At 37.4% G+C, this 26,171-nt stretch overlaps 1 protein-coding gene across 1 annotated transcript in view; it reads left to right on the top strand.

Moving 5' to 3' along the window:
- Positions 1-747: 747 nt before the first annotated feature.
- LOC133524547 (uncharacterized) overlaps positions 748-26,171 on the top strand; it is a gene marked incomplete at its 5' end in the record, with an annotated part of 45,582 nt that continues 20,158 nt past the window's right edge. Inside the window, 18 exon segments of the mRNA XM_061860632.1 lie at positions 748-891; positions 1,626-1,765; positions 3,557-3,718; positions 4,961-5,258; positions 5,874-6,473; positions 6,475-8,156; positions 8,877-8,952; positions 9,313-9,456; positions 9,820-10,002; positions 10,386-10,486; positions 11,236-11,306; positions 17,374-17,384; positions 19,022-19,324; positions 20,850-21,041; positions 21,651-21,775; positions 22,420-22,581; positions 22,764-22,853; positions 24,214-24,412. Coding sequence (XP_061716616.1) covers positions 748-891; positions 1,626-1,765; positions 3,557-3,718; positions 4,961-5,258; positions 5,874-6,473; positions 6,475-8,156; positions 8,877-8,952; positions 9,313-9,456; positions 9,820-10,002; positions 10,386-10,486; positions 11,236-11,306; positions 17,374-17,384; positions 19,022-19,324; positions 20,850-21,041; positions 21,651-21,775; positions 22,420-22,581; positions 22,764-22,853; positions 24,214-24,412 — 4,683 coding nt within the window.

Raw genomic sequence — 26,171 nt, 5'->3', positions numbered from 1 at the left:
GTATTTAATTTACTCTGTAACTATGTTTTTCGTGTTTTTATTTCAATGCACAATAAAGTATATACATACATACATATTAAACCAATATATCATTAAAAATCCCCTTCTAATGTTATTGCTTTTTACTTTTTGTTATTGTTTTTTCACTTGTGTTTCATTGACATTAACATTAAACCTAAGGTGTCCATCGGCTACGATAACCGCTTACTCGTATACTTGCTTGTCACCGAAGTCGTTTTTTTTATCTTTCTTGCACCTAACTCACTCATATTCACACACTGTTTTTATTTTTCTTTTGTTTCGTTCGTTTTCGACGTTTCTGTTTAGACCAATACAAAGTTATTTATTGTATGAGAGTTGTAAAATCTAAGATAATCGTGCCCCCTTTGTTTAACAGCAGAAATAGATTTCGCTGTAATGCATCATTCATCATACTAAGTACAAATACGTTATTCTGACAATTCGAAAATTTATTGATTTATTTGCAAACGTTACCTGACGTGCCCGCAAAATGCCTCCTCGGTGCGGTGTATATCATTAGATTATCTCTGATTTAAAATTGGGTGTGCGACAAACGCATCGCGTTTGACGCTGCGATTATCATATTAAACAACCGCGCTCTTTATGATATCATATTCAACGACAAAGTTGGTAGCGATTACCGGCTCTAAACTATGTTCCCACAAAGAATAGAAATGAATATTTAATACAAAATAAACATCTCATCTTTAGCAAGCAATACCAAGAAGTTCTTACCGAGATGATGATGATAAAGACGACGAGGAAGACGATGAGGCTGACAGGTTAGAGTGGATGAACATCATCTTCCTTCCCTTTCACCCGGTCTTCCGTCTCATGGTTCTAATATCCGTTATCTTGAGGATAAATCTAGTAAGTCACTCTAGCATCGAGGCCTGTTTACAACATTGATTAGTTTAAATTGTGAATTTACACATTTGTTACTAAATCCAATTAAGAAAATACGCTTAGCAAAAGGAATTTCGTACATTGACCCGCCTGTTCCTGTCTCTGTCGCACGCGCATAATTATATTGCTGTCCCGCTCGCGCAGTGTCATTGACCGCCGGCGTTATAAGCGGGGAAAGTAATATGATTGATTAGATCATAACAGAGAAAGTGATACAAAAGGGAGGTTGCATATAAGTTTAAGTCATATCTTTGATACGCATGACAACTTGTGTCATAATCATCATTGCGCATACAAATGAAAAGTCATATTATATTGTGTCATACATTTTTAGCCATAATATTTGATGACATACATAGCAGTTGTCATATGTTTTTTGTGCATACCTAACGAACCTAACCTAAAATGTTATGCGAATGATATTAATGCCTATAAAATTTATGACATAACTCATTTATGACAAAAATCCAGTTATGCTTAGGAATACTTCCTGACTAAAGATTTTTATGGCTTACAATTTTATGCATAAACGTGTTATAACAATAAAAATATGTCACAAACTATTATGCGATCAGAGGAGTCCCTTGTATGTGTGTGCATGTATAGGTATGTAATGTATGTGTGTAGTAGAAAACCTGTTTGAAGTGGAGGTTTTTCCAAGTGTTATGGTTTGTACAGAAATTTATTTATTTTTACAGAGTGCTCTGGAGTCCCTTTATCCGATGTACTGTAGTGATGTGATGGACACGAATGTTTATTTGGTCATCATTAAGTACCTGCACGAATACTTCTGTGACGTCATCTATGGACTCGATACTTTACTTCATATTGTTCACAGGTCTGTTCCTTCTTTGAAATCTTTTCTCTGCCTTTACCCCGTGTGTTCATGTTCTTCTCTCACTCTCACTGAGAGTTAGTGTGAGGGAGATGGCTGTACGTGCCCGGCATGGAGGATTGAACAACTGGAGATGCCTTGTCTGTGGTTTTCTGTACAAAACAGTCTGCCGTTTTTACGGGGGAGGGGCACGTCAAATATATGGCTATTTATACGTATGTACAAATAGACATGTCAGATAAACGTCAGTCCATACAATACATATGACCATTGGCCGAGGTTTTCGACAGCTCTTAAAGGCGACTCCAGTTGTTAAATCCTCCAAGGTGCCCGGGATCGTAGATAAAATGTTTTAGAATTTTAATTATTTACGAGTTTTAATGATAAAAACTGTAATCGATAACTTTAAAAATTAGGAAGGTCCGACCGAGAACGCTTTTTTGTCTCGGCTGAGAACGAGACCGAGACCGAGATTGAATGGGATTCTCGGCCGAGAATGTATGAAATAGAAGACAAAATACGAATTTTGCACTAAAAATGTTATAATAATCGAAATCCGATTTATTATACGACGAAAAAACTTATTATAATCAATACGTAGCGCTATTAAATAGTACGAGTATTTCTTAGTACGGATGTGCACAAAAAGGTACAATATTAATAATCAAAATGAAACAATTCTATATTGTAAACCTAAAAAGGTAATTTTCCAGCTATATGGCCGTTAAATTGTGACGATGCATGACCCAACAACTCTTCGCGAGTTTCGTCCAAATTGCATAGAATAACATCCGCAAAGTTTGCTCGAAATTATGTCCAATATTCCACAACATTCTTCCGCCACAGCTATCGTTTTGTACTTACCTACTGCTTTTCTTTTTCCCGTAAACATAAATATATCAAGTGTCAAAATATCCAGCGTCGTCTTCCACTCACATAAAGTTAATATAGTCACATTTCCATAACGATCTACACTTATTTATTAACTCTTCCGCAATAACATCAATAAATAAACAAAAAAAAAACAAATGAACAAGTCATTACTTGCAATCGCGCCTATCCAATCCCTTACACCTAGTATTTGATAAGTAATTGTCTTAAAATGTGGATGCGAAACCAATCAAAATACAAAAAAAAAACATCACATCAACCGGGCGATGCAACTAACCAAGGTGAACGGGCGTCAGTGCGCGGAAAACCAATGATAACTCATTGCCTAGTCTCGGTTTCGGCAAAAATCTCGGTTTATTTTAGCCGAGAGCCGAGACCGAGATTTTGGCTGATTTTTGGCCGAGAATGCCGAGACCGAGATGTCGGTCGGACCTTAAAATTACCTTTCATTATTGACATATATCTAAGGACGGATCTTACGGCCACTAAGAATGGTAGTTCAGTGGTGTCACTCACGAATTCGAGCCAATCGTGCAGTCTAACGCAACTAGTTGCAACCAATCGCGCGCGTGATGCGAATTCATCAATCAATCACTTTGTGGCGTTAGACTACATGATTGGCTCGCCCCATTCCTATTGCCCGAAAAGGATTTATGTCAATGCCTGTCATAGTCTAATTTGTTCTACATATAGGGACATAATATCTCTATCGTTAAGGTATTCACGAATGGTCGATACTTTTGACGCGTAGTGTGATCAGTTAGTTCTAAAGACGGGATACCTACCACCAGAGTGAGGCAATGTCCGGCACAAGCATTTTTGTACTGAATATGCTTGTGCCGCCCACTGTTGGAATACTGATGACTGTACATTTCACTGTATAATAGATTATATTTATTCTAGAATTGCGGACATTTCCAAGCGACGGGAGCACCCTCCGAAGCCTAAATTTTATTTAATGCTCGATATTATTTCTCTGCTCCCACTCCATAGACTTTTGACATCGGAGCTCTGTCCTCCTATTAGGATTTGGCCTAATGTGTTCAATTTGCTTGACATCATTATGTGAGTACGTTCTCTCTCTCTCTCTCTCTCTCTCTCGCTGTATCTCGCCCTCTATACTAAGTCCTCTAAGACCATTCAAGTACTGGGCCCCAAAGATCATAAAAAATTGCCCGCAGACATTATACCACGATGGAATCGTCCAACTTATTTACGCGGGAATTTAAAAAATGGCTCCTCTATTAATACAATATATTATTATGATTTAATCGACATTTATCAAAACAAAGAATTTAATGTATATATTATTAATAATATATAATGTATATTTATTTATTTTTCACCTCACAAAGGATACATTTAACAATTACTATTATATAGAGCAAAGGCAAATTCGATTATACCCTTTGTGAGAGACTGGAGTCTGAACTAGGCGTAAACCTGTAATATCAAATTTATTTAATATTATATAATGACTTATTTTTCAAAAGTGGTTTTCAAATAAAAAAAACACGCCAAAATCGCTTACCTCCCTTCTAATGCTAAAAACGGAATATATAAACTGTAATAATATATCTTATGTTAATCAAATTGTGATGTGTAATATGTAATAATATTATAAATAAATAACTATGAGTATAAGTATAAACCGACGCGTTTCTCGCGTGTCTTTTTACTATTTTCCCATATTGTTGTACAACAACAACACAATAAATGAAACATGTGATCTGAGGCTTTATTATTTACAGACTGAGGCGTGTCTATTATTACTACGACGGAGCCGAAAACCATCAACTTCGTTTAATAGGAATTCCTAGTTGCGATTTTTCCATACATACGCTCTCGACTGTTTCCTCCCTGGATTTTTAACTTAGAGCAATGGATTTTTTTCAAATAAGATCACTATCATCAATATCTGTGCTGCTATGTTTTGCTTTTTTGGATTATTTTATTTTGAAGAAACTTACAGCGCCTCGATAATCGCAAAAACGGCACAATTGAATTGGCTGCAAAATATAAAAATATCCAAAAACTCAATACATAGCGGCATAGAATATTTCTTTCTCTTGCAGTTTCCAAAATTTCATAACGATTGGTTGCCTTTTGGAGGAGGAAACAGTTGAGAGCGAAACCTCGATTTTTGGGTTTTTTGCGTGGGAATTTTAGTCCGAGCTGCAGTTGTCCTTATCGCACGCACGCACTCCCGCCCACCGCAGCGAGACAGAAACATAGCTTCAAAAATTCAAGATTTGAAAAGTTGCTCAGCTAGGAATTGCTCTTAACGCAGCGGGACAAAAGTTGACGCTTTCCGGCCGGAGGACAGAAATATTTAATTACTTATTTATTTCATTTAAACTGCTATATTATTTTCTATTACAGAGTCTACAGAATCAATGAGTATTTTTCACTTTCAAGTACACATAATTTTTGGAGCTTGGTTATTGGTTACACCCTATTGATTGTAGTATTCTTTAACGTCATATCATGCGTATTTATATTAATAACTTACCGTAAACTAGACGGAGCTGGCATTGGCGCTTTATTCGATTGGCGAAAAAACTTAATCCAAGAGGTATGTGGCATCTTATTCTTGAAAAATTACGTTTTTTGAACCAAAAACAGATTACAGTTTTGAATGAGTCACGGTTAGTTTCACTAGACTTAAATCGACCGAAAGCGAACGAAGCCGACGCGCACGAATGAGGGTAGACCGAGCGCGGTCTACACAACTTTGACATCCACTCGCTATCTCCAGTTACCCGTGAACAAGATGCATGTAACTGCGTCGAAATATCGCGAGCTCAAAAACAATATAAAAGGTAATCACGGTTTATGTCCCGGTCGATTTAAGTCTAGCAAAAATATATGAACTTTAATATAAGTCATATCCTAAGATAGTGGCCAATCCCACAGGCCGTCATTGAACCGGCGGCTTCAGTTTTCACGGCTGACGCTCGGACCACTAGGCCACCTGGTCACGGCAGTGCCCGGCCCAAATTCTGGGGTACTATAATTATGCAATCTTTATTTTTTTGTTCGAGAGCCTGAACCACCGGGGGGTTTGTTTAGTTGCAAAATGTAATTATGTATCAGCAATCTATTAGCGTGAACGTTAGATTTAGAAATTAAAATATATGGTAGGTATATACGAAAGAACAAGTGCCCGTTTATGTCAGGTTCCATAACCACTGCATGGCATTACATAAAATAATTATAATTGTTCCTTAATGTTAGATTTGTCAGAGTACTGAGAGAAGTGAGATTATTTTGTAATTACAGGGATTTTGTGTTAATTTCTGTTTTCTTGCAGATGAATAAGACGAGTATAGAGAGCGCGAGATATATGAACGCAGTGTTATTAGTGTTATCCTACGGTTTACGGGATCTATCGAGCGACACCAAGCCAAGCAACATCACAACGTACTATATGGTGGCTTTGTTTATGTTAATTACATTTTCGATCTACACGTTCATCGCTTATCCCAAGTCATTTGCCGAGGCGCAGTTAAAATTGCGAAGAAGCTTTGAATTTTTCCCACGAGTCCAAAATATTATAGCGGAAACAAAAAGAAAAAGCCACCATCCCGGAGCACATGTTGATGTCAGCAACTTCTACAACCTGGCATGGAGAAAACGTGGCGGCATCACGACAACCCCGGAACTTATTCTTGAGTTTCCTAGACATTTACGACTTGACATAAAGAAGGATCTGACGTGGCCCATTTTCCATCACAGTCCCACGTTGAGACGGGTTTCCTTACCTTTCATTCACTGGCTCTGTGATCTGACACATCTTGAATTCAAATTACCCAAAGAGGTTTTTTTTTGCAAGCCCCCACTCCCGCTCTCACTTGTTTTATCTTAAATCTGGAATAGTCCAATTGTTATCTGCAGAGGATGGCACCACTTCTTTACTTTCTGTGTCAGGCGGAACGTTATTTGGAGACATAAATTTCTTCATACCCCCTACAGCCACAAAAACTGTAATCGTCCGCTGCCTGACTCACTGCGAAATGTATTTCTTTACTCGAAACGATATTTTAAAAGCTTTGACCAAATTCCCAGAAGATCGTAGAAAAATTATGGAGCGTATAAAGAGTAAAATACAGCATGCTAGGACTCTTCATACCTGCAAGCAGCATGTGAGGGGGTTGGATAGAGCAGAAGATGAAGGAGTCGCTTGGATAAAAAAACGCTGGTGGGAATTACATGAAGCGATTTCAAAATGGAAAAACGCGACTAAAAAGTCAGATACAATATTCGTATTACCTCCCGAAGAGGCTGTTTATCACTGTTCAAAATATATCGGCCAACTAGTCTTATGTCCTGATGCACAATTGCAAAGGCAGTCCATGTTTGCTAACTGCCAGTTTCCATGGATACTCGTGCCTGATTCTAATTTCATAAGAATTTGGGATCGAATTGTTCGCGTCACTGTCGCTCTTGTCTTAATCCTATATCCACCGCATTTGCCTTTATCTATAAAACCGGAGTATTTCCGCCATTTCCAAGCGTGGACAAATATTGTATATATTGCTGATGTCTGTTTGTGTTTATTAACGGCCATAGAGGAACAAGGCCACCTATTATCCAACTTTGCGTCAGTAATGTTCAAGCGCTGCAAGAGTTCGATATTCATTCTTAATGTGCTGGCAAGTCTTTGGTTGGAGGATGTCATCGTTATTATAGGAAAACCTGAACTATACTCAATATGTCAGTTCAATAGGCTGATTAAAGTTTATTTAGTATTTTTCATGGACGACACTATAAAGAATGTGAACCAAGACCCAAGCTTAAGTCTTTATCCACCTATGTTCCTTTACTTATCTTTCCTTTATGTAAGTGGTTACTTTGTGCTCTCGCTTACGAAAATTTTACCGAAGTTACGTATCAGGTACTTTTTCGGCAAATCACTTTGTGGAAACAAAGCCATCTGTGACCCATCAATTTTTAAAATGTTTACCGCTTGTTTGACGTGGACCTTTCGGGATTTGTATGTTAAATCATGGCCTAATACGCTCGAAGAACTTGGTGTCAGAGTAGTTTTCGATTACCTGAGTTTGATTATAGCAACATACTGCGCCGGCCGTTTAATCGCAGTAAATTATTTGAGGAACATAAACACTTCGAATTACTTGTTCTTTGCAATACACTTGAGGCATAAATTTAAACGCCAGAATATTCATCCTGAGTTATGGAATCGCCTGGTCGAGTATGTGCAATGTCACTGGAGGAACAACAGGAATTTAGAGATGACTGATGCAAGCCTGCTCCGACATGAACCTTATGATATATATTGGAAGGCGCATGGTGAGATTGCTGCAAAAATCATCATGATGTGCAAGGCTTTTGTCGGGGCCAATCCAGCTCTCATCAAGGAACTCGCACATATAGCCAGGTTTACAGTTTTACCGAAAAACTCGACAATATTGTTAACTGGTGTGACAGTAAAGGACGTATGCTGGCTTGTTAATGTAAATATTTTTCTTTTTATGTTCTAGCTACTATCATTTGATATTGACTTCGCTAAATTTACTGTTTACTAAACAATTTGGAACTAAGACTAACATCTTACCTTTAAACTGTCCAACTTTGGGATGGAGGGGAGGGTTATTTTCTCCACCTACACGGTGTTTTTTTTTTTTAAACTCTTTTAATTTACTTAGCCATAATCCAAAATGTATATCAAAAGTAACATGGGTTGGTGAAAAATATTAAAGAATAGTGATCAAACCATGAATCAATATGAATTAATGGAACTATGTTTTTATATGTCGTGTATATTCATTTCTTCATGATATTTCAATTGGGAAATTTACTATCGCAAAAATGGATAGTTTTATGAAATTCATCTCAGACGCAAAAACCCTCTGCTTTGGGGTCATCCATTAATTTCTTTTTCAACGAAATCGGCAAATTGAATTAGGTAATAGTAAAATTAATAATTTTATAAGACAAAACCGATTAGGAAAGAGAATCAAATGAATAAAAAGGATTATCATTCGAAAAATACAGTATTTAACAGTACAGAGAATAAGAATAAAAAACTTTCGGTTACTGATAAGTTAAAGTGACGTCACAAAGTATGAGCCTTCCCCCCCCCCCCCCCACCTTGTCACAACATGTCACGTTTTCTTGACCTCCTCCCTCCCCCTAAACATGTGATGTAATTAATAGATTACCACTTTCAAACTATTTTACTATAACTAATGTGGCTCAGCAACCCAAAGAGGGTCTCGGCCTCCGAAACAAGACCACACCACTTTTCCCGATCCTGCGCCGCTCCCTGCCAAACAGTACCAGAATTTTATAAATAATTTTTGAATATCACAAAATCTCTTCACGAAAAATCTGCTTTGCTCTTGCTCAAAGAGGAGTGCGCCATATGTGGCAGTGTTGGCCGAACGTTAATTAGAATTCACCATACCGAAAAATGACCATTACAAATTGAACCACAACAGGTAACGGACGGTTACAGGTCAGATAATGGTTAATTTTCAATATGCTCAATTCTAATTAACGTTCGGCCAACACTGATATGCGGATCCACATCAGCCTGATAACCATTTAACTCGTTAACACATTCACTCTCAAGAACCCGCTAGGTGTGTTCATTTATCGAGCACTTGGCACTGAAAGTGTTTACCTCCTCACAGGGAGTCATAGTAAAAGAGTACCAGACAGAGACAGGAGTGGTAGCAGAGACCATCTACGGCCCAGACGAGAGGCTGGTTTCGTGCTCGGCCGTGTTTTTTGGGAAACCGTCTATGGTCACATGCACATCCCTAACGGAATGTGAGGTATATAATGCATATAAAGTTTTACTGTAGCATTTCTTTTTTCTTGTTTAAGTTAAAGCGCATCATCCTCGGTCAAAACTAGTTTTCAAAATGTCTTATCATCATCCCAGCTAAATGTAGTTTTCTTTTCATATAGAAAACTCGTTTTGACTACATTTTATCATCGACTAATGTTTTGTCATGACTTTTTTTTCAATACGCAAAAGTGCTGCGTTTGGTTTGCTCGCTCGTCTTCTAATGCCGTGTGCACTTTTTATCTAACACGTTCCTCTTCGCTTCGCTCGTTGTCGTACCAATCCTTCATTTTTTTATCAAACATTAAAGTTATGTTCTGTATGATCAATGATTTCTTTATTTTCGTAAAATGAACTGTCCTGGAATAATAAAATATCAAATATTTTTCAGATGTTATGCATAAGTACAGTCGATTTTTTCCGCGTCATAAACCAATACCCTGTGGAAAGGTTACATATCCGGTCGTGCACAGAAAAGTTTAAGGTTTTATTTAATGATCTATTGAAAGCACATGTGGCTATCAGAAGGGTTGTAAGTATTCATTAAATTGCTTAGTATTTATTTTAAACAGACGACTGGCATTTTATCCACATGTGAGGCAAAGTAATCAGATGCCAATTTTGTGGTTATTTTCTTATGTTAGCTGGTAGAATTGACTTTTTAATGATGATTTTGAATAGTATATTTTTTAATTCGTTCATTTGGATTTGATTTGGTTTGATTTTGTTGGTATTTGATAGTTAGTATTTCCCACGTATAAAGTATAAAGTTTTTTAAACCTCATGCCTTGAAACCCTCGCAACGCTCAAGATTCCACTTCTCGAACCAATCGCTACACTCGGCTCGGGTATCAATATTAGCACGAGCAGTTAAACAACAACTTTACCCCCTTGTAAAACAAATAACTATTTCAGGACAGTTGGAATGAAATTGGAAAACCGTCGAAAGAAAAGGAAAAATTGTTAACACAACCCAAAGAAATGCCCAGGGCTAACTGGAGACATCCGGGATCTAAGTAAGTAATTTTATTCATTTTATATATTTTTAAGCAAATTTCAAAGTTTTTTAAGGACACATTGTTTCACGAAATTTGTTCCTGTCAATATTTGATTCGATAAAGTATGCCTACAAGCGAGCTTGTGCTACTTTTTAATTTAAAATAGCTATGACAGGAATGAAGTCTGCTTTGGTTAGCTACAGTAAGTAGTCTTGTCTCAATATCTTTAATGTACATAATGTTTAGGAATACGCTTAATATTTTCATAGCTCAACAATTCATACAAGGTAAGTAAAACCTTCCTCAGTCCGTCTATTAATTAGTTTTTTCTCAAAAATGGACGGCAAGTCGACTTTGCCGGTTAAACAAATAGGTCGGGAAGGGCGTAGTTTATGGTTAGTCAAAAATTAAAAAGTTAACCACATTGCGGTCTCGAGTTTCAAGACTGCAACGTTGCATACATATTCCAATATTTGTTGAGTTCCAACTTTTTAAAAGTTGAAAAGACCATATCAAATGAAGGCAACAGGTGATCAGTACTTATATCTTGGTACCGCCACTATTTAGCTGTCTTAAATAGGTTGACGTATTTTCGACAGAAAAATACAGAAGTGTATTTGTTAATTAATAAAATAAAGGCGGCAAAGCAAATATTTTCAATTGTTATTACTTTTTTCTGTGAAAATATATACGTAAGAACTTCTGTGAATAAGCAGCAAGTAGCTACTTTTGAACCTCGACAATAATGTACTATGTATCTTTTTCAGATTTACTAAATACTGGATGGCGTTGCGCGCCTTCTTAGTCGCCGTAAACATCATTGTTGCTGCCCTACAGGGTATTTATTACGAGTACATTGACTATTAAATAAATAGAGTAAACTTGGGTAGAATACCTATAGTGGGCGCGATGAATGCTGCGTTTTCACCAGAGATGTACCAGGATGCGTAGCGAAGGGTGTGTTTGTTAAGAATAATCACTTCATTTGTTTTCCTGGCTCAGCGTTTAATGATTCTATTAGTTATGTATGTCACTTTATTGCAAATAAACAGGTTAAGTAACATAAAACAGACCAAAAAAAAACAAAAGTAAATGTTATGTACAAAGGTAAACTTATCCCCAAAAAGGGGTCTCCTCCAAACAAAGATAAACACATCCCTCGTTGCGCGTAGTAGTTCATCTCTGGTGAAAACGCAGTCTAAAGCGCTTGTAGTATATGTACAAGTTTAGACGGAAAAGTACTTGTCTCAAACATGTCATACACACATAATAGAGGACCAATACCGAGGAGTGTTTATTCTCAGGACAAAATGTAATACTCAAGCCGTAGCCACTTTGGTGGTGGGCAAGCTGTGTATGTGTGCGTATAAATGTATATGTGTTTGTTTTAGCATGTTTTAGGGATGTGGACTTGTCGATTTTAATCATGTTGTATATCGATAATCTCTACCCAGCGGAACGGAATAGCGATTAATTGAAGCTTCGATATCTTCACAAAAAATTAACATCATAGAAATGCTAACGGATAATGAATACTTTAGGATATAATAATTTAATTATTACGGAAAACATATTTTAGTTGGTTTTTGGCGGTGTACCATGGATTTCCGCGACGTTGATTATTTGTTTATTTATTTTAACCTTTATTTCACATAAATAAAGGTACAAATGGCGGACTAATGCCTCATGGCATTCTATACCAGTCAAGCATCCCTATGGTCATGGCCAGCCCAAACAGAAAAATATCAAGGTGTCAAATTACCCTTCGGCCGCGTACGCAACCAGAGCTTTGTAACCAGATGCGATCGAAAACTATTTCTGCCTTGTACGAAACCGGTTGCGATCAGAAACTAATTCCGTCTTACTAGTTATCAGTTACGATCGAACACTTTTCTTTGTTGTACGAAACCTTTCGACCGTTGATAAAGTCAGCTAAGATTATATTTATACACCTTGTTATACAGTATAAGTACTGTACACGTTATATATCTAGTCAAAAATCAGAACACAAAAATTGTACCAGTTGATAATATTCAAATACTTTGTTGGCAAATACAATGTAACCTTGTTCCTTAAAAGACACTGGCTTAAGAGACATGGAGCACTGACATTCAGGATAAGAAATTATCATGAGTATCATGACAAAATATTTGAAAAAAAAACCTATAGCTAGATGGCCCAGACATTGGTTTCGTATAAGAACGAGAAGTGTTCGATCGTAACTGGTTACGGGTAAGACGAAATTAGTTTTTGATCGCAACCGGTTTCGTACAAGGCAGAAATAGTTTTCGATCGCATCTGGTTACGAAGCTCTGGTTGCGTACGCGGCCGAAGGGTCAAATTATTATAATATCGAACACAAAATCATACTAGTTCATAAAAATATATAAAGTTCTGTTACAATGGTTTAATGTTAATTTTAGGTAGTTTAAACCCTTTCAAGTTCTTCAACTTCTTCAACTTCAACATTTATTCAGCAAATAGGCCACAAGCCCCAATTTTACACGTCAACATGGAATTTACATACCTACAAGCAAAAACAAGCACAACAACAATTATAAAATACAATTCATTGAAAATATTATTGCAAATAAAGTATTATTGTTTAAAGAAAAAGTAAGTAAAATATTATTATTACTCAGAGATGTATAAAGTCTCTAAATGTCGAATTACAAAAAAACTAAAATAATAATAATAAAAAACACAAACATACAAAAAAAAACTAAAATTAATTAGAGGTGTAAATATCTCTAAATGTCAGAACTAAATGATTTTTATCAAATTATCCTTAGAGATGTATAGAGTCTCTAGGAGTCAAAATTCCGTATAATTAAAACATGCATTAGGATAAAAGAAACATACGAGAACCGAATGAGGCGTCTCACTGTAATTATACTCAAAAATAAAGTTAGCTTAAACAGACCAGTCTCTACAAACAGCACCCGTTCACGAGTATGACGCGTATCTCAGCCATCGCCTCCCTCAATACAACCTTCATTCGGGAAAGTGGCGACCCGATCAACGATGCCAAGTAAAATTAAAATTGTAAAAAATGCCGATAGTTTAACGATATGACTATATCGATGTGGACACAACGTCTGGTTACTCATTGTTAATCATACATAAAAATGTGGCTGTGTGTGTGTGTGTGAGGCTACGGTGACAGCTGGCTTGGACTCCATCTTTAGGATTTTTGTATCTATGTCGCGTATGTATAGCGCGTGTAACGATATTATTTAGTCTGTGGTGACAGCACGGCTGGTACAACCTCGCGTGAGCGGGAAGTGAGCATAAAAGTGGACGCGGCTGTGTATGTTACCGAGCCAGGATGTAGGAAACAATCAACAGCGTATAAAACAGCGCTCATTATATCATAATATCTGGGAAACCGAGCTTTGCTCGGAAAACATATAAACACTCAGAAATGTTTATATGTTTTCCGCTAGCTAGATCGATTTTTCGCCCCCGAAAACCTCCATATAGAAAATTTCATCGAAATCGTTAGAGCTGTTTCCGAGATCCCCGAAATATATATATAGATATACAAGAATTGCTCGTTTAAAGGTATAAGATTTTACACAACCACTATTTATTAGAAAAAAAAATCAGACCTTAGCTTTTGCAGATGATTTTACTCCATCATAGAATAATAACGAATTCCTATGGAATTTATTCTTCGAAATGCCATCGGATCCCACTCATTCATTATTTTAAAAATATGGCTTCAGACCAGTGGAACTATTTCGCCAGTATCAAGGTATTAGGAGCTTCAAAACGACTAAAATTGTACGGTTAGTACAAGACAGTGTACGGTGATTTTATTAGCTCATGTAAAACGATAGCTGGACTTTACAAGTAGCACGTGGACTACAGCCGTTGACTCCAAAATAGTGGTAAAATGCGTTTTAAGATTAATTCTCCATTCAGTGCACACTACCACATTAGTTTACTGTATAAAGCTATCGATATTACACTTTAACAATATTAATGAGCAATAAACAAAGGAAATTATTATTATATATTAATCACCAGGCTAACTATCAAGATGGCGCTCGAGCTGAAAGCCGGATCCCACTCGCTTCTTTTGCTAAGTGACAATTACGGTCACATAGTTATATTCAGAGCACAACACAGCATACACTTTATTAATCATAGACCTTACCTCTTTGCAATAAGGGTCACAAATGGTCAGCTATCTCCGTTAACGGTGGTACAATATTGTTGCAATTGTACTATACTGAGGTGCGAGTTTACGCTGGTCACATCAGTCTGAGCGAATTACGATTTGTGTGGTAAAGCCATGACAACTGCATAAAGTCCCGTGACCACTTTGCTGGGGTAGTTGTAACTATAACTACACCGTGTTTTTTTTTTTAATTTTGGTAACTGCGCGGTATAGGTAAGTACGTTTAAGGAAACTAAACCGCATAGATAGATAGATAGATAGATAGATAGAAGATAGAATACTCTTTATTGGCACACCTCAGTAAAAAATATACAAGTAAAATAAACAATTGATTAAATGTAGAGGCAGACAACAGGCGGTCTTATCGCTTAAAAGCGATCTCTTCCAGACAACCTTTGGGTAGCGGAAATAGAGAAGTTAATCGAAAAAGTAAGTGTTGCTAAACCGTTATGAAGAATGTAGATTCACACACACAATTACAGTGAATAAACATACACATAATAAACATACATATAAATATATATAAAATTAACCGAAACATAGCTAAATATGACAGTAGCATGTCAGCCACAGAGTAAAAATAACTATGTACTATATAAAATAAACACTAAGGGAGAGATAAATAACGTTCTTTGAGTGATTTTTTAAACACAGCAAGAGTTTGAGCGCGTCTAATGCCAACGGGTAAGGAGTTCCAGGGTCGGACAGCTTGAAAAGTAAATTAAGTTGCTCCTCCGTTAGACCAGGATATGAAACGTCAGCGTAGTCCAAAATGGGGAGAAGGAGGGTTTGGGCAAGCGCAATTTTGGTCGGTATTGGTAGAAGATTTCGTAGCCTTTTAAGAGAGCTCACTGATGCAAACATTCTCCTGCTTACTTCGCCGACTTAAGGCACCCATGATAGGGTACTGTCATAAAAATAATTTATCTCCGAAACGGAGTTAACTACAATACCGGGCTCTTTGAGAAAGTTACTTAATTTAAGCTCAGGAATGAAATAAACAGAAATAAAAAACACGGTGTATAATAGACCACGAGCCAGGTGCAAATTTCGTCGGTTATCGCATCGCGGGCGATAACTTGTAAAGTGATTGGGCGATGTGTTATAAACTCTCGTGAACTGTCGCTCCATTAGTGGGATGAAGAACGGCATGGGTGGCTGCCGTTCTTGCATTTTCATATGTATACATTTCTTTACCTTAATTCAATGCAATAAGGTGAAAAAATGTGTACATATTTATGAACTCGACTGTACATAACTATCATGTTATTCGTAAATACTCGAACATGCGTGCTAATTTCTGCATCGTCCATTGTTGGGTAATAATATTTTTCTCCAATATGTTCGGAAATGTTTACCTTAATGATGAAAATGTTACCGCAAAAATAGTACGGGAAATTCTTCTTTAAAGTCAAACTCAATAAAAATTCAAACCACTATTGTCGTGTTTTAGCGGACGGGAAGTTATTAATGTTTTGTTTTTTTTACTTTTTAAAAACATGTATCTACTAAGACAAACGCAAACAGCCAATGAATTTAGCCGCAGGCTGCGTCTACACGACTCGGTCAGCATGATTTCAAGGTACTCGTATATGATACAGTCGTGTCGTGTAAGACCGTCGTGTAAGATCGTGCGAATATTGCGTAATAAAATCAAAGACTATATAACTTTTTTTTAAGGATCTCATGCGTGCACATACAGCTTATTTTGCAAAATTATATTGAATGAACGAATATTGAATGTTACTGAATGGCTAAATAAGTTGTGCCTTTAACTTTTTAAATTTAATAATAATTAAAGAGGGAAATTCATTTTAACGTTTTGATGTGAAGGTTCGATTTGAGTGCTGGTTGATGTTTAAAATATGATTATTTTACCTGATTTCCTCGCATGTTTGGAGAAAAGCACTATATACACCGTGGGCTGATAAAACCCGACGAATTTTAAAGATGTATTCTCGATCGCATTTAGAGACTTAAATGTCACAGAAAGTTTTCTGAAATCTGTCTTGTTTTAGAGATAATATTTTTTTTTGTAAAAAATTGTTTCTGTAATAACTTAGTGAAAAACTCCTTTTTGGCTGCGACGCTGTTACTATTGTGACTTGGTTTAGATATACGAGTACCTGTTGGCAGACATAAAACTTTTATAAGAAACTGGCAATTTTTAGTGTAAATCAAAAACTTTACTTATTCGTTGTAACTATTTTTTTTTCGCCAAGATGTAAGAAGAAATAACGTGTCGTATGAAGAAAAAGAAAAAAAAAAATTTGTCTGAAAAAAATTTTTTTTTGGCGAATTTTTCCAAAACTTCTCATAATTTTTTTTGCTCCTCATGACCTCAGGAATGCGTGGTTAAAATCTGTCGGGTTTTACCAGCCTACGGTGTATGCCTCGGTAGGAACAGCAATTCGTGGATCCGTCTTCTTTGTCGAATCGATACTCGTCCACGGATTGCCCTTTCCCGGCCTCTGCAATAATGTACAGTCAAGGTATTAAATATCGATACGGACAAAGTGACAACAATATGTACACACTACCTTAATATATAGGCAATAAGGTCGTGTATACATATTTTTGGCGCTTTGTCCGTATCGATATTTAATACCTTGACTGTACTATTATGTTATAATAACAGGTGGGAGTCTAGCGGGAAAACGAAAAGTATTGTTACCGATAAATACCATAATCGACTGTTTTACTGCATGTGATATTTTAGTAAAATGCTTGGTAAGTATTTATTTATATTTTTTTTGTCTAAGAATTTATACAGGGCTAGGTGCACCTCTTTTTTAAGGTTCCATGCCCAAAGGGTTAAACAGGACCCTACTACTACTAGACTCCACTGTCCGTCTGTTTGTCTGTCCGTTTGTCACCAGGCTGCAGTATCTCATGAATCGTGATAGCTAAACAGTTGAAATTTTCACAGATGATGTATTTCTGTTGCCGCTATAACAACAAATACTAAAAAGGTACGGAACCCTCGGTGGGCGAGTCCGACTCGCACTTATCCGGTTTTTTCTACTAAATAAATCATCATTATTGTCTTGCCCTTATCCCATTCATTTGGGATCTGCGCAGCATGTCTTTTTCTTCCATATCTTGCTGTCACCCGTCATCCCATCATTCACTCGGGTTCGTTTCATGTCATCTCTCACACAATTCATTATCTACTCAATAAATATATGCACGTATTATTTGAAATACGAACTTGAAATTAGTATAACACAGAACCGTTTAGGCGATTCATACAATTACAATAAATAAATAAATATTATAGGACAGTATTACACAAATTGACTAAGTCCCACAGTAAGCTCAATAAGGCTTGTGTTGAGGGTACTTAGACAAATATATATATATAATATAAATATTTATAAATACTTAAATACATAGAAAACACCCATGACTCAGGAACATGATCCATGCTCATCACACGAATAAATGCCCTTACCAGGATTTGAACCCGGGACCATCAGCTTCATAGGCAGGGTCACTACCCAAGTACCCACTAGGCCAAACCGGTCGTCAATAAAGCGATAGATTTAACAATATACTCAAGCACATATAAGAATGTATGCAGGAGTGCTAAGATATTATTGCTGACTGTAAATTAGTGTGCTGAAAAATACGCCTGGTATAACACACTGAGAACGTGCCAACGTCGGCGCTTATAATATCGCTCTGCTCACCGCTGCCGATTGCGGTGTCAATATGTATTGTGTAAATAGCCTTTATTTGAGTAAATTATCTTCTTCTTGTCACTCATGGCCATAAGTCCCCTGGGTCACTTTTTATCCTTGGTTTTATGGCACTTAAATAAACTAAACATGCATTTTTTGGCAGTTTTAAGCCCATAATGGGCCATCTACCAAACATGTTTATAGAACGTGTAATAACAGTTCTGGCCGCGTAGCCAACGTTACAATCGTTAACGCTCCGTAGCGTAGCGTAGTCATCTCTCTCTATCACTCTTCCATATTAGTGCGACTGTGACAGTTGCGTCTCGTTCGCCACGGAGCGTGAACGATATGCACGTTGGCTACGCGGGCTGTTCTTCTAACAAACTTTGCTACTGTTGTCCCCTGGCTAACGGGATAAAATAATAACAAGAAATAACATAATTTACATAATCCAACTAACTGTAGGTCCATGGGGTCCCAGCACTTACAAGTTTCTTGCAGAAATCGCGCAGCGTCTGGTTGCGAAGAGCTGGCGGCTTCCTCGCACAACGTATCAGTATTGCGATACAACGAGGAAATGCCGCCAGCATACTTGATACAATGCCTCAAGGGCCTAGTTTAGCTTTAAGTTTAATATTTATACAGCTACTGTACTCTGTATATCTATTATGTATTAAATAAAAGTTATTCTTTCAGGCGTCTTATTACGATGAGAGAGGTCTTCTAATCTACTCTAAATGGAAATGCTTTTGCCACTACTCTTCGCGTGGTCTCCTCCTTGATATAATTGCCCTAGTTCCCTGGTACATGTTGCCAGCCGTGTCACCCATATATATCGCACAGGATACCGCCTTGCTCATATATGCTGTGAGCAAATATGCGCGGTTGCATCTATTTTTCGGTTATTTTAATTATCTGGCTGATACTCCTTTGGCAAATGTGTCTACACTGTTGGTATGTATTTTTTTTTTATTATACATATTTTGTCATACAATTTTATAATATTTTTTACTGTTATTCAAAATTATTGTGTGATCTATTCTGTTAAATCATAATTTTGGAAAATAATGCAAGATATAAGTATTATCATGGCAACTGGCTATTTGTAAAAAATGATTAACCAATAGGGTTGTTTCCAATTTTTTGAAACGCTTGTATTACGTTCTATATTAACTAAAAGTTGCCCTAAAATTCAATTTTTATACTAAAAACGGCTTTAAATATGTTAAATTAACAAAATATATTTTGACAGATGCTTTCGCGCCCAAAACGCTCATTGAAAATTGTGTGACGTCACAGTTTACGGTTTGACACATAACTTCATACACACGTAGAAGATAGGAACTGTCAACTGACATTTGTCATTTGTTGTTTATCGCCTAACTGTCAACAGTGTCAATCCGAGAGCTGTGACGTCATCAGAATATTCAATGACGTTTCAAGTTTGGTCACGTGACGTGTGCCAAAAGATATTTTAAATTCAATATTTACAAAAATATGGTCATTACAGGTCCCCTAAAAGTAGTTTAACATGTTCTTATAATCCAAAAGAATTTATTAGGACACAATTCTGCCCTAAGATTTGTAGATGGAAACAACCCTATTGTTAATTTTACGGAAAATCGGTCGCCTAAGCGTATCGTAATAATACGCGCGTAGAACGAGAGCGCTACGAGCACGAACAAGTTCAAACAGGTCCGCACAAGAAGGTAATACAGGCGTAAGAAACGAAACTTCTGACATAATCAAACAATAAAAAATATTCTTCATCTGACGAGAAAGTAAGATCGTTGATACATCCGCCGAAGACATCTGACGCCAGTGACGCCATGATTTCAACGAATGAGATTTCACTTGTAAAGCAATAACGCTTACGCGATGTTTACGCTTAAGCTTACACTCCGTGTACTGAGGGCCTTAGATTGTGCTGCGAAGTTGTGTACAGCTACTGTAATAGGGGATATTACGCAAAACTCTGCGTATTCGAGCGATAAAGAGGCAGACATCGACATTTCGATTTTTGCGTTTCGCGGTAGGCCTCTGTAAACAAACCGCCTGGACAGATCAATTCCATAGTGAAAACTTCTCATAAAAGCGTTTAATATTTATAAGCTACTATATGGTTTAGAATATGTGCTAGTGCTGTTCTCTGGCGACAGAACATTGCAGTAATACCCTCTATTAACCCTTTCAATGCTTTTTGTCATAAACACAAATATCACTGAAACGCCTAGCTCCTGGACGCTAGGGAGCTAATGTAGGTAAACCTTACTCGAAAGTGTAAAGGTTACTTTGACAGCGTCCGCCATAACACCCATAGTTGAACTTGGCATTGTGGGCAGGGCAGGGCTTGGTGTTCTTGGCGTTCAAAAGGTTAAATCTCGCTTAAAATCTATCCAACCATGGACCTTCCATGCGTCAGCTCTGTCTAACCCTATATTTTGAGATATTGCCTTGTGCGTTACTCAGTTTTCTTAACAACACATTTTATAAAATATAATATTTTTTGCAGTTAATAAAATGGCAATGTTTACCTATATTGCTAATGTTCTCGATTAGCCATTATTTGATAATGGAATGCGTAAAATATGAGTGGGATGATAATTTTGCTCTGATTAGCACATCGAGGCGGCTTGGCTGTTGGCTACCGAAATTTATAAAGTTAAATAAGGATCCTTCACCCGAACAGATGGATTTAGTAAGTGTCGATTACAGTCATGGAATTTGATATCTGTGCCCTTGGATGAGTTAACAACTGCAGTCGCCTTTAAGAGCTTAAGTATCCCTCTATCGAAAACCTCGGCCAATGGTCATATTTCTGATTTTTATCTGGTGAAGGGTTGGTGCCTGGTGGGGTCAAGCGCTGGTGGCTTAGCGGTAAGAGCGTACGACTTGCAATCCGGAGGTCGCGGGTTCAAACCCCAGCTACGAGCCGGAGCCAATGAGTTTTTAAGAAGAGACTAATTCCAAAAAAAGGCCTGGTTTACCCTCTGGGTTGGAAGGTCAAATGGCAGTCGCTTTCGTAAAAACTAGTGCCTACGCCAATTCTCGGTATAAGGGATGACTCACGCTAGACCGGGCCGGGGCCGAGCCGGAGCTTCCGGCCATTTGTGTTTGGGGTTATTAGAATTGTCTCGATGAGTATAAGTTCCACGTGGAAAGAAAAGTAAAGTCAGCAACAGACGCTTGTACCAAAAGATGAAATTGATCTGAATGAAATTTTTACCAAAACTCTTATTTTATTTACCGTATGTCTTTAAGCTTCTTGATGATATCCAGCTATAGTTAAGTTGTTTCTTACGTATATTTTCAGCTGATTGGACAGAGTTACAGCGTAGCCCAGTGTGCGTTCCTGCGCATCTCTTACGGATTATTTAGTGTCCGAGAGACCGAAATGCTTCTGGGTATCGTGTTATACTCCCTCACTGTCGTTTATTGGTTAGTCAAAATATATATTTTATTATAACAATACGTTACTTGTTATAATAGCATATTACTTCAAGTCTTTTTTTTTATTCTGCTTCTTTTGAATCCTGCAAATGATTTCGGTTGCTTGTGGAGCTACATTATACCAATATCTTTATAGTGTGCATCTTTATTTTCTCCTTAGCTATCTCAACGTTAATGTATAGTTCACGTCATCCACGATGACGTGCAGATTTACCAAATCTAACCTTTAATAACATGCCAATACGAGTCAAGGCACACGTCTTCGTGAATGACACGATCTATAAAGTAATATAAGCCCTTTCATATCAGACAGCTATTGACGAACAAATCACTGTGACAACCTCAATCAGTTTATGTCCAAAAAATTTCCATGATGGTATACTTAGTAAGCTCTTCGATCGAAACGTGTGATAGAAAGAGACAACAAACAACAACGTCTCGTTTAGATTACGGAATAGGTAACGACGTCATTTGAAACTGACGGACGACTGACTGTAACCATTTCAATGAGGCAGTTCTTGGTTTAGATGTTCTCTTTTGGGCCTCACCTTTTGGTCGTAGACTTTACTCCGCTTTGGCCGTATACCGTCGTGATGATATATCTTTGACTTATATAAGAAATGTAATTCTAGGTGTGTTTCGTGCTACTCTCTGGCAATATTAATGCTGAGCCGGCGGAGTAGCACGCTCTTCCAACACGCATTCAGCTCTTTGAACAAGTTTCTCAACGCAGAACGACTGGACGAAAAGCTGATCAAGAGATCTTTGGCGCATTTCAGCTATTGGTGGATAAGGTACCTTTCACTTTCCTCTAAAATTTTCACAATCCAATGAATAACACGCATTTAGTTCTTTTCCGGAGCTCTTGAATGTCTTCTCGAACGGGCCCTTTGTCAACTAAAATGCGACTCCTTTCAATATCTACACACACTGTTATGTGATACTTCATATTTATGTTGTGTATTACGTTTTACAGAACGAATGGCGTCAATATATATGAAACCTTCATACATAAGCGTGTCAGCTCTATGTTCAGACAGGATATCATTTACTTCTTTCACCAACAGTAAGTATAAAATCCTGTCAGTTATAGCACTATTTCCACAATTCAGAACTCTCACGTACTACCCTTTAAACTACGTCTAAAAGAGAGGTAGGGTACAGCAAAATGTCATCTTGCTCAAATCTGGAGCAGCCCAACTGGGGAAGTACCTCCACCTTACAGAAGACCATACCCATAACAGCGCTATTACTAACTGTAGGTATGTAGTGTTGTGTGATGGTGAGTCCATACTCAAAACCACCACTCAAACTGAAAACCATTTTTCAGTGCTCCCAAGAAAAAATCCTTGTAAGTTTGTAGGGTCGGCAACACACTTATAATTTCCACTAGAGCTGCGAGCTGCTGTTGAAGTGGCTGCTTAACATCAGGCGGCCCGCACGCTTTTTTTTCACCGGTATTAAAAAAATTACATACTCATACGCTAAGCGGTTTTTTTTTTTATATTTGAGTATTTCACTACTAGGTAAAGGCCTACCCTCTTTTCAGCCAATCGACCGTCATTTGTAGTTTCCCACCCTTCCATGTAGATTGCGTCTACGTCTCTCTCTCCTTTTTAGGGTTCCGTAGTCAACTAGGAACCCTTATAGTTTCGCCATGTCCGTCTGTCTATCTGTCTGTCTGTCCGTGGTCGTTTGTGCTAGAAAGCTGAAATTTGGCATGGATATATAAATCAATAAAGCCGACAAAGTCGTACAATAAAATCTAAATTTTTTTTTTTTAGGGTACCTCCCCTACACGTAAATTGGAGGTGAATTTTTTTTTTTTGCTTCAACCCTACAGTGTGGGGTATTGTTGGAAACGTCTTTGAAAACTAATAGGGGTCTTCAACAAAACATTTTTTTGATAAAGTGACTATATTCGGAGATAATCGCTCCGAAAGAAAAAAAATGTGTCCCCCCCTCTAACTTTTGAACCATAGGTCCAAAAAATATGAAAAAAATCGTGAAAATAGAGCTTAAGAAATACATTAAATGAAAACTATAGCGGACATGATCAGTTTAGCTGTTTTTGAGTTATCGCAAAAAGTTTCCCCTTCATAGTAAAAAGACTTACTTTAATTAGGTACTGATTATGCAAATTTGCCTATTTGTTTAACTCGGGTGAAAGGTACCGTTTCATCCCTTGGTTAACAATTTACTACTTATTGTGAGCGTGGCCCGACATGCTCTTGGCTTTATTATATTTTATGGGAGGCAAGAGCGGAAACGAATCGCCTGATGGTAAGCAATTACCGTTGCCCCCCGTCGCCTGCAACACTATCCTACTCTTGCAAGTACGTTGCCGGCCTTTAAGATGGGATTACGCTCTTTTCGGCGCGGCAGGGATTGACAGGATTTGGTTTAAATCTATCTTATTCTGACAGAACGTTCGCCGGTGTCGACACATTACTAAAAGGAGGCGAGCAAATGATGAAACAGCTGTCCTGCGTTTATTTTCAACTACACCTGCTGCCTAATGTCCCAGTCATGAGGGAGATGGACCTAAACCCCTGGGTCTTCATAGTGCATAGAGGCGAAGTTGTGATCACTCAGGAAGGGAAGACTTTAGCTACTCTTAAAAAGGTTATTTACAGTACATATGGGGCTACTTTATAGCACTAGTGCGAGAAGTAGCATATTATGTTACTGTGTCGAACATTTAAAGGGCCATATGTACTGTAAAACGTTGTACGATACATGTGCGAATAGGTAATTCGCAACTCGTGTCGATTTAAAACACTCCCTTCGGTCGTGTTTTAATTTATCGCCACTCGTTTCGAATTTCCTATTTTTCGCACTTGTATCGTAATGTACTATTTTAATTTTGAAATCAGCCTGGGGATTATCTCAAAACTTTATTTCATATTGGTTATATGCTTGACAAAACACGCGATGCTTAATTTTTTGGCGTTTCTCAATAAGTATAAGTTAATTCATTAATTTACTTGTTAAGTACACAAACGGTATTCATGAAAATTTAAAATTGTACAAAAGGCGAACACTTAATGCCAGAAGGCATTCTCTACCAGTTAACCCTCATATTATAATCATGTAGGTGGATAAAGTTTTTCAACCAGGTATATCTTGAATATGCGATAGTTGAACGCGTTTATTTTGCCTGTCTTTGTACAGTAAGCAGCATAAGTAACTACACTGATTCAATCCTATAGGCAATGCATTACGGTAAATTAAGATGCAGTTAATTCATGTTCTTCTCTCCCTCTCTTACGTTACGTTGAAACAAATAAATAAGTAATTGAAACGTTCTCTCAAACATGTTGTTGCCGATTTTTAGAAGCAATTTTCATCTTTTTTTAGCTTTTGTGCATAATTTGTTACAAATTTTTAAGTGCATTTTAGATCTATGTTTTTTCTATAGAGCGAAAGTCAAAAACGCAGGATTCTAATCGGTACAAGCCCTCGAGAAAGGCCTCAAGATTACTAATTAAATTTATGGCAGCCGTGTTGTGGTCCAAAAAGTGCTTTTTAAATCCGTTTTCTGAACCTATATACTGCACCCTAAACAAAATTATCTGGCACAATAAAAAATAATCAGGAAGACTTGAACCCGCATTGATGAGCCTTAAGCGCGGGGTTGTTTTATGAGATAAAAACAGCGTCGAACGCATGGGATCAACGGAATGTATGGAAAATTTCAATGTGGCTATCGCTGCTTTTAGCGCGTAAAATAACGTCGTGTCATTAGATTATCTTATGAAAAATGGGTGTGCGGTAGTGTTGGTAGGAACTCGAGTCTTTTGAGTCTAAATTGAAGAACTCGACTTGTTTTTACGACACTCAGAGCCTAAAACACTTCTGAGTCTTTTAAGTCCCGAGTCGAGTCCCTTATTGAGTCTTTTTTAAGCGCAGTTTCCGAATAGGTTTTACCTAAACAACAGTAAAGGAAATAGGCGTTATTGTATGATTTATGTTATATATATCCATGAATTTAATATAAAGACAAGGCATTTCGATGTTATTTGTAAAAAAATACAAGTTCTCCGAAAAGGACTCAAGTCACTACATAAGACTTGAGTCTCTAATAAGTTGAAAAGAACTCGAGTTTCGTCTGAATTATAAGAGTCTGAAAAACTGAGTCGAGTCTTAAAGCAGAGGACTCAAAGGACTTGAGTCTTAACCAACACTAGTGTGCGGCAAACGCATAGCGTTTATCGCATAAAACAACCGCGCGCTTTACGCGGTCGGTTACAATTTACACAGATTCAAAATTTCCATTCGCCAAGACTCAATACTCGAGCTATATTCCGTGGGCCAATATTCTGCTAAGACATTTACTGTTCACTATATCGGTGATATCACCAACTGCCAGCTCCAAACCCTA

The sequence above is a fragment of the Cydia pomonella genome, chromosome 13, assembly GCF_033807575.1.
Source record: "Cydia pomonella isolate Wapato2018A chromosome 13, ilCydPomo1, whole genome shotgun sequence".
Lineage (NCBI taxonomy): Eukaryota > Metazoa > Arthropoda > Insecta > Lepidoptera > Tortricidae > Cydia > Cydia pomonella.
Note: the sequence above shows the minus strand (reverse complement) of the source record. Positions and strands in the feature narration are given on the sequence as shown.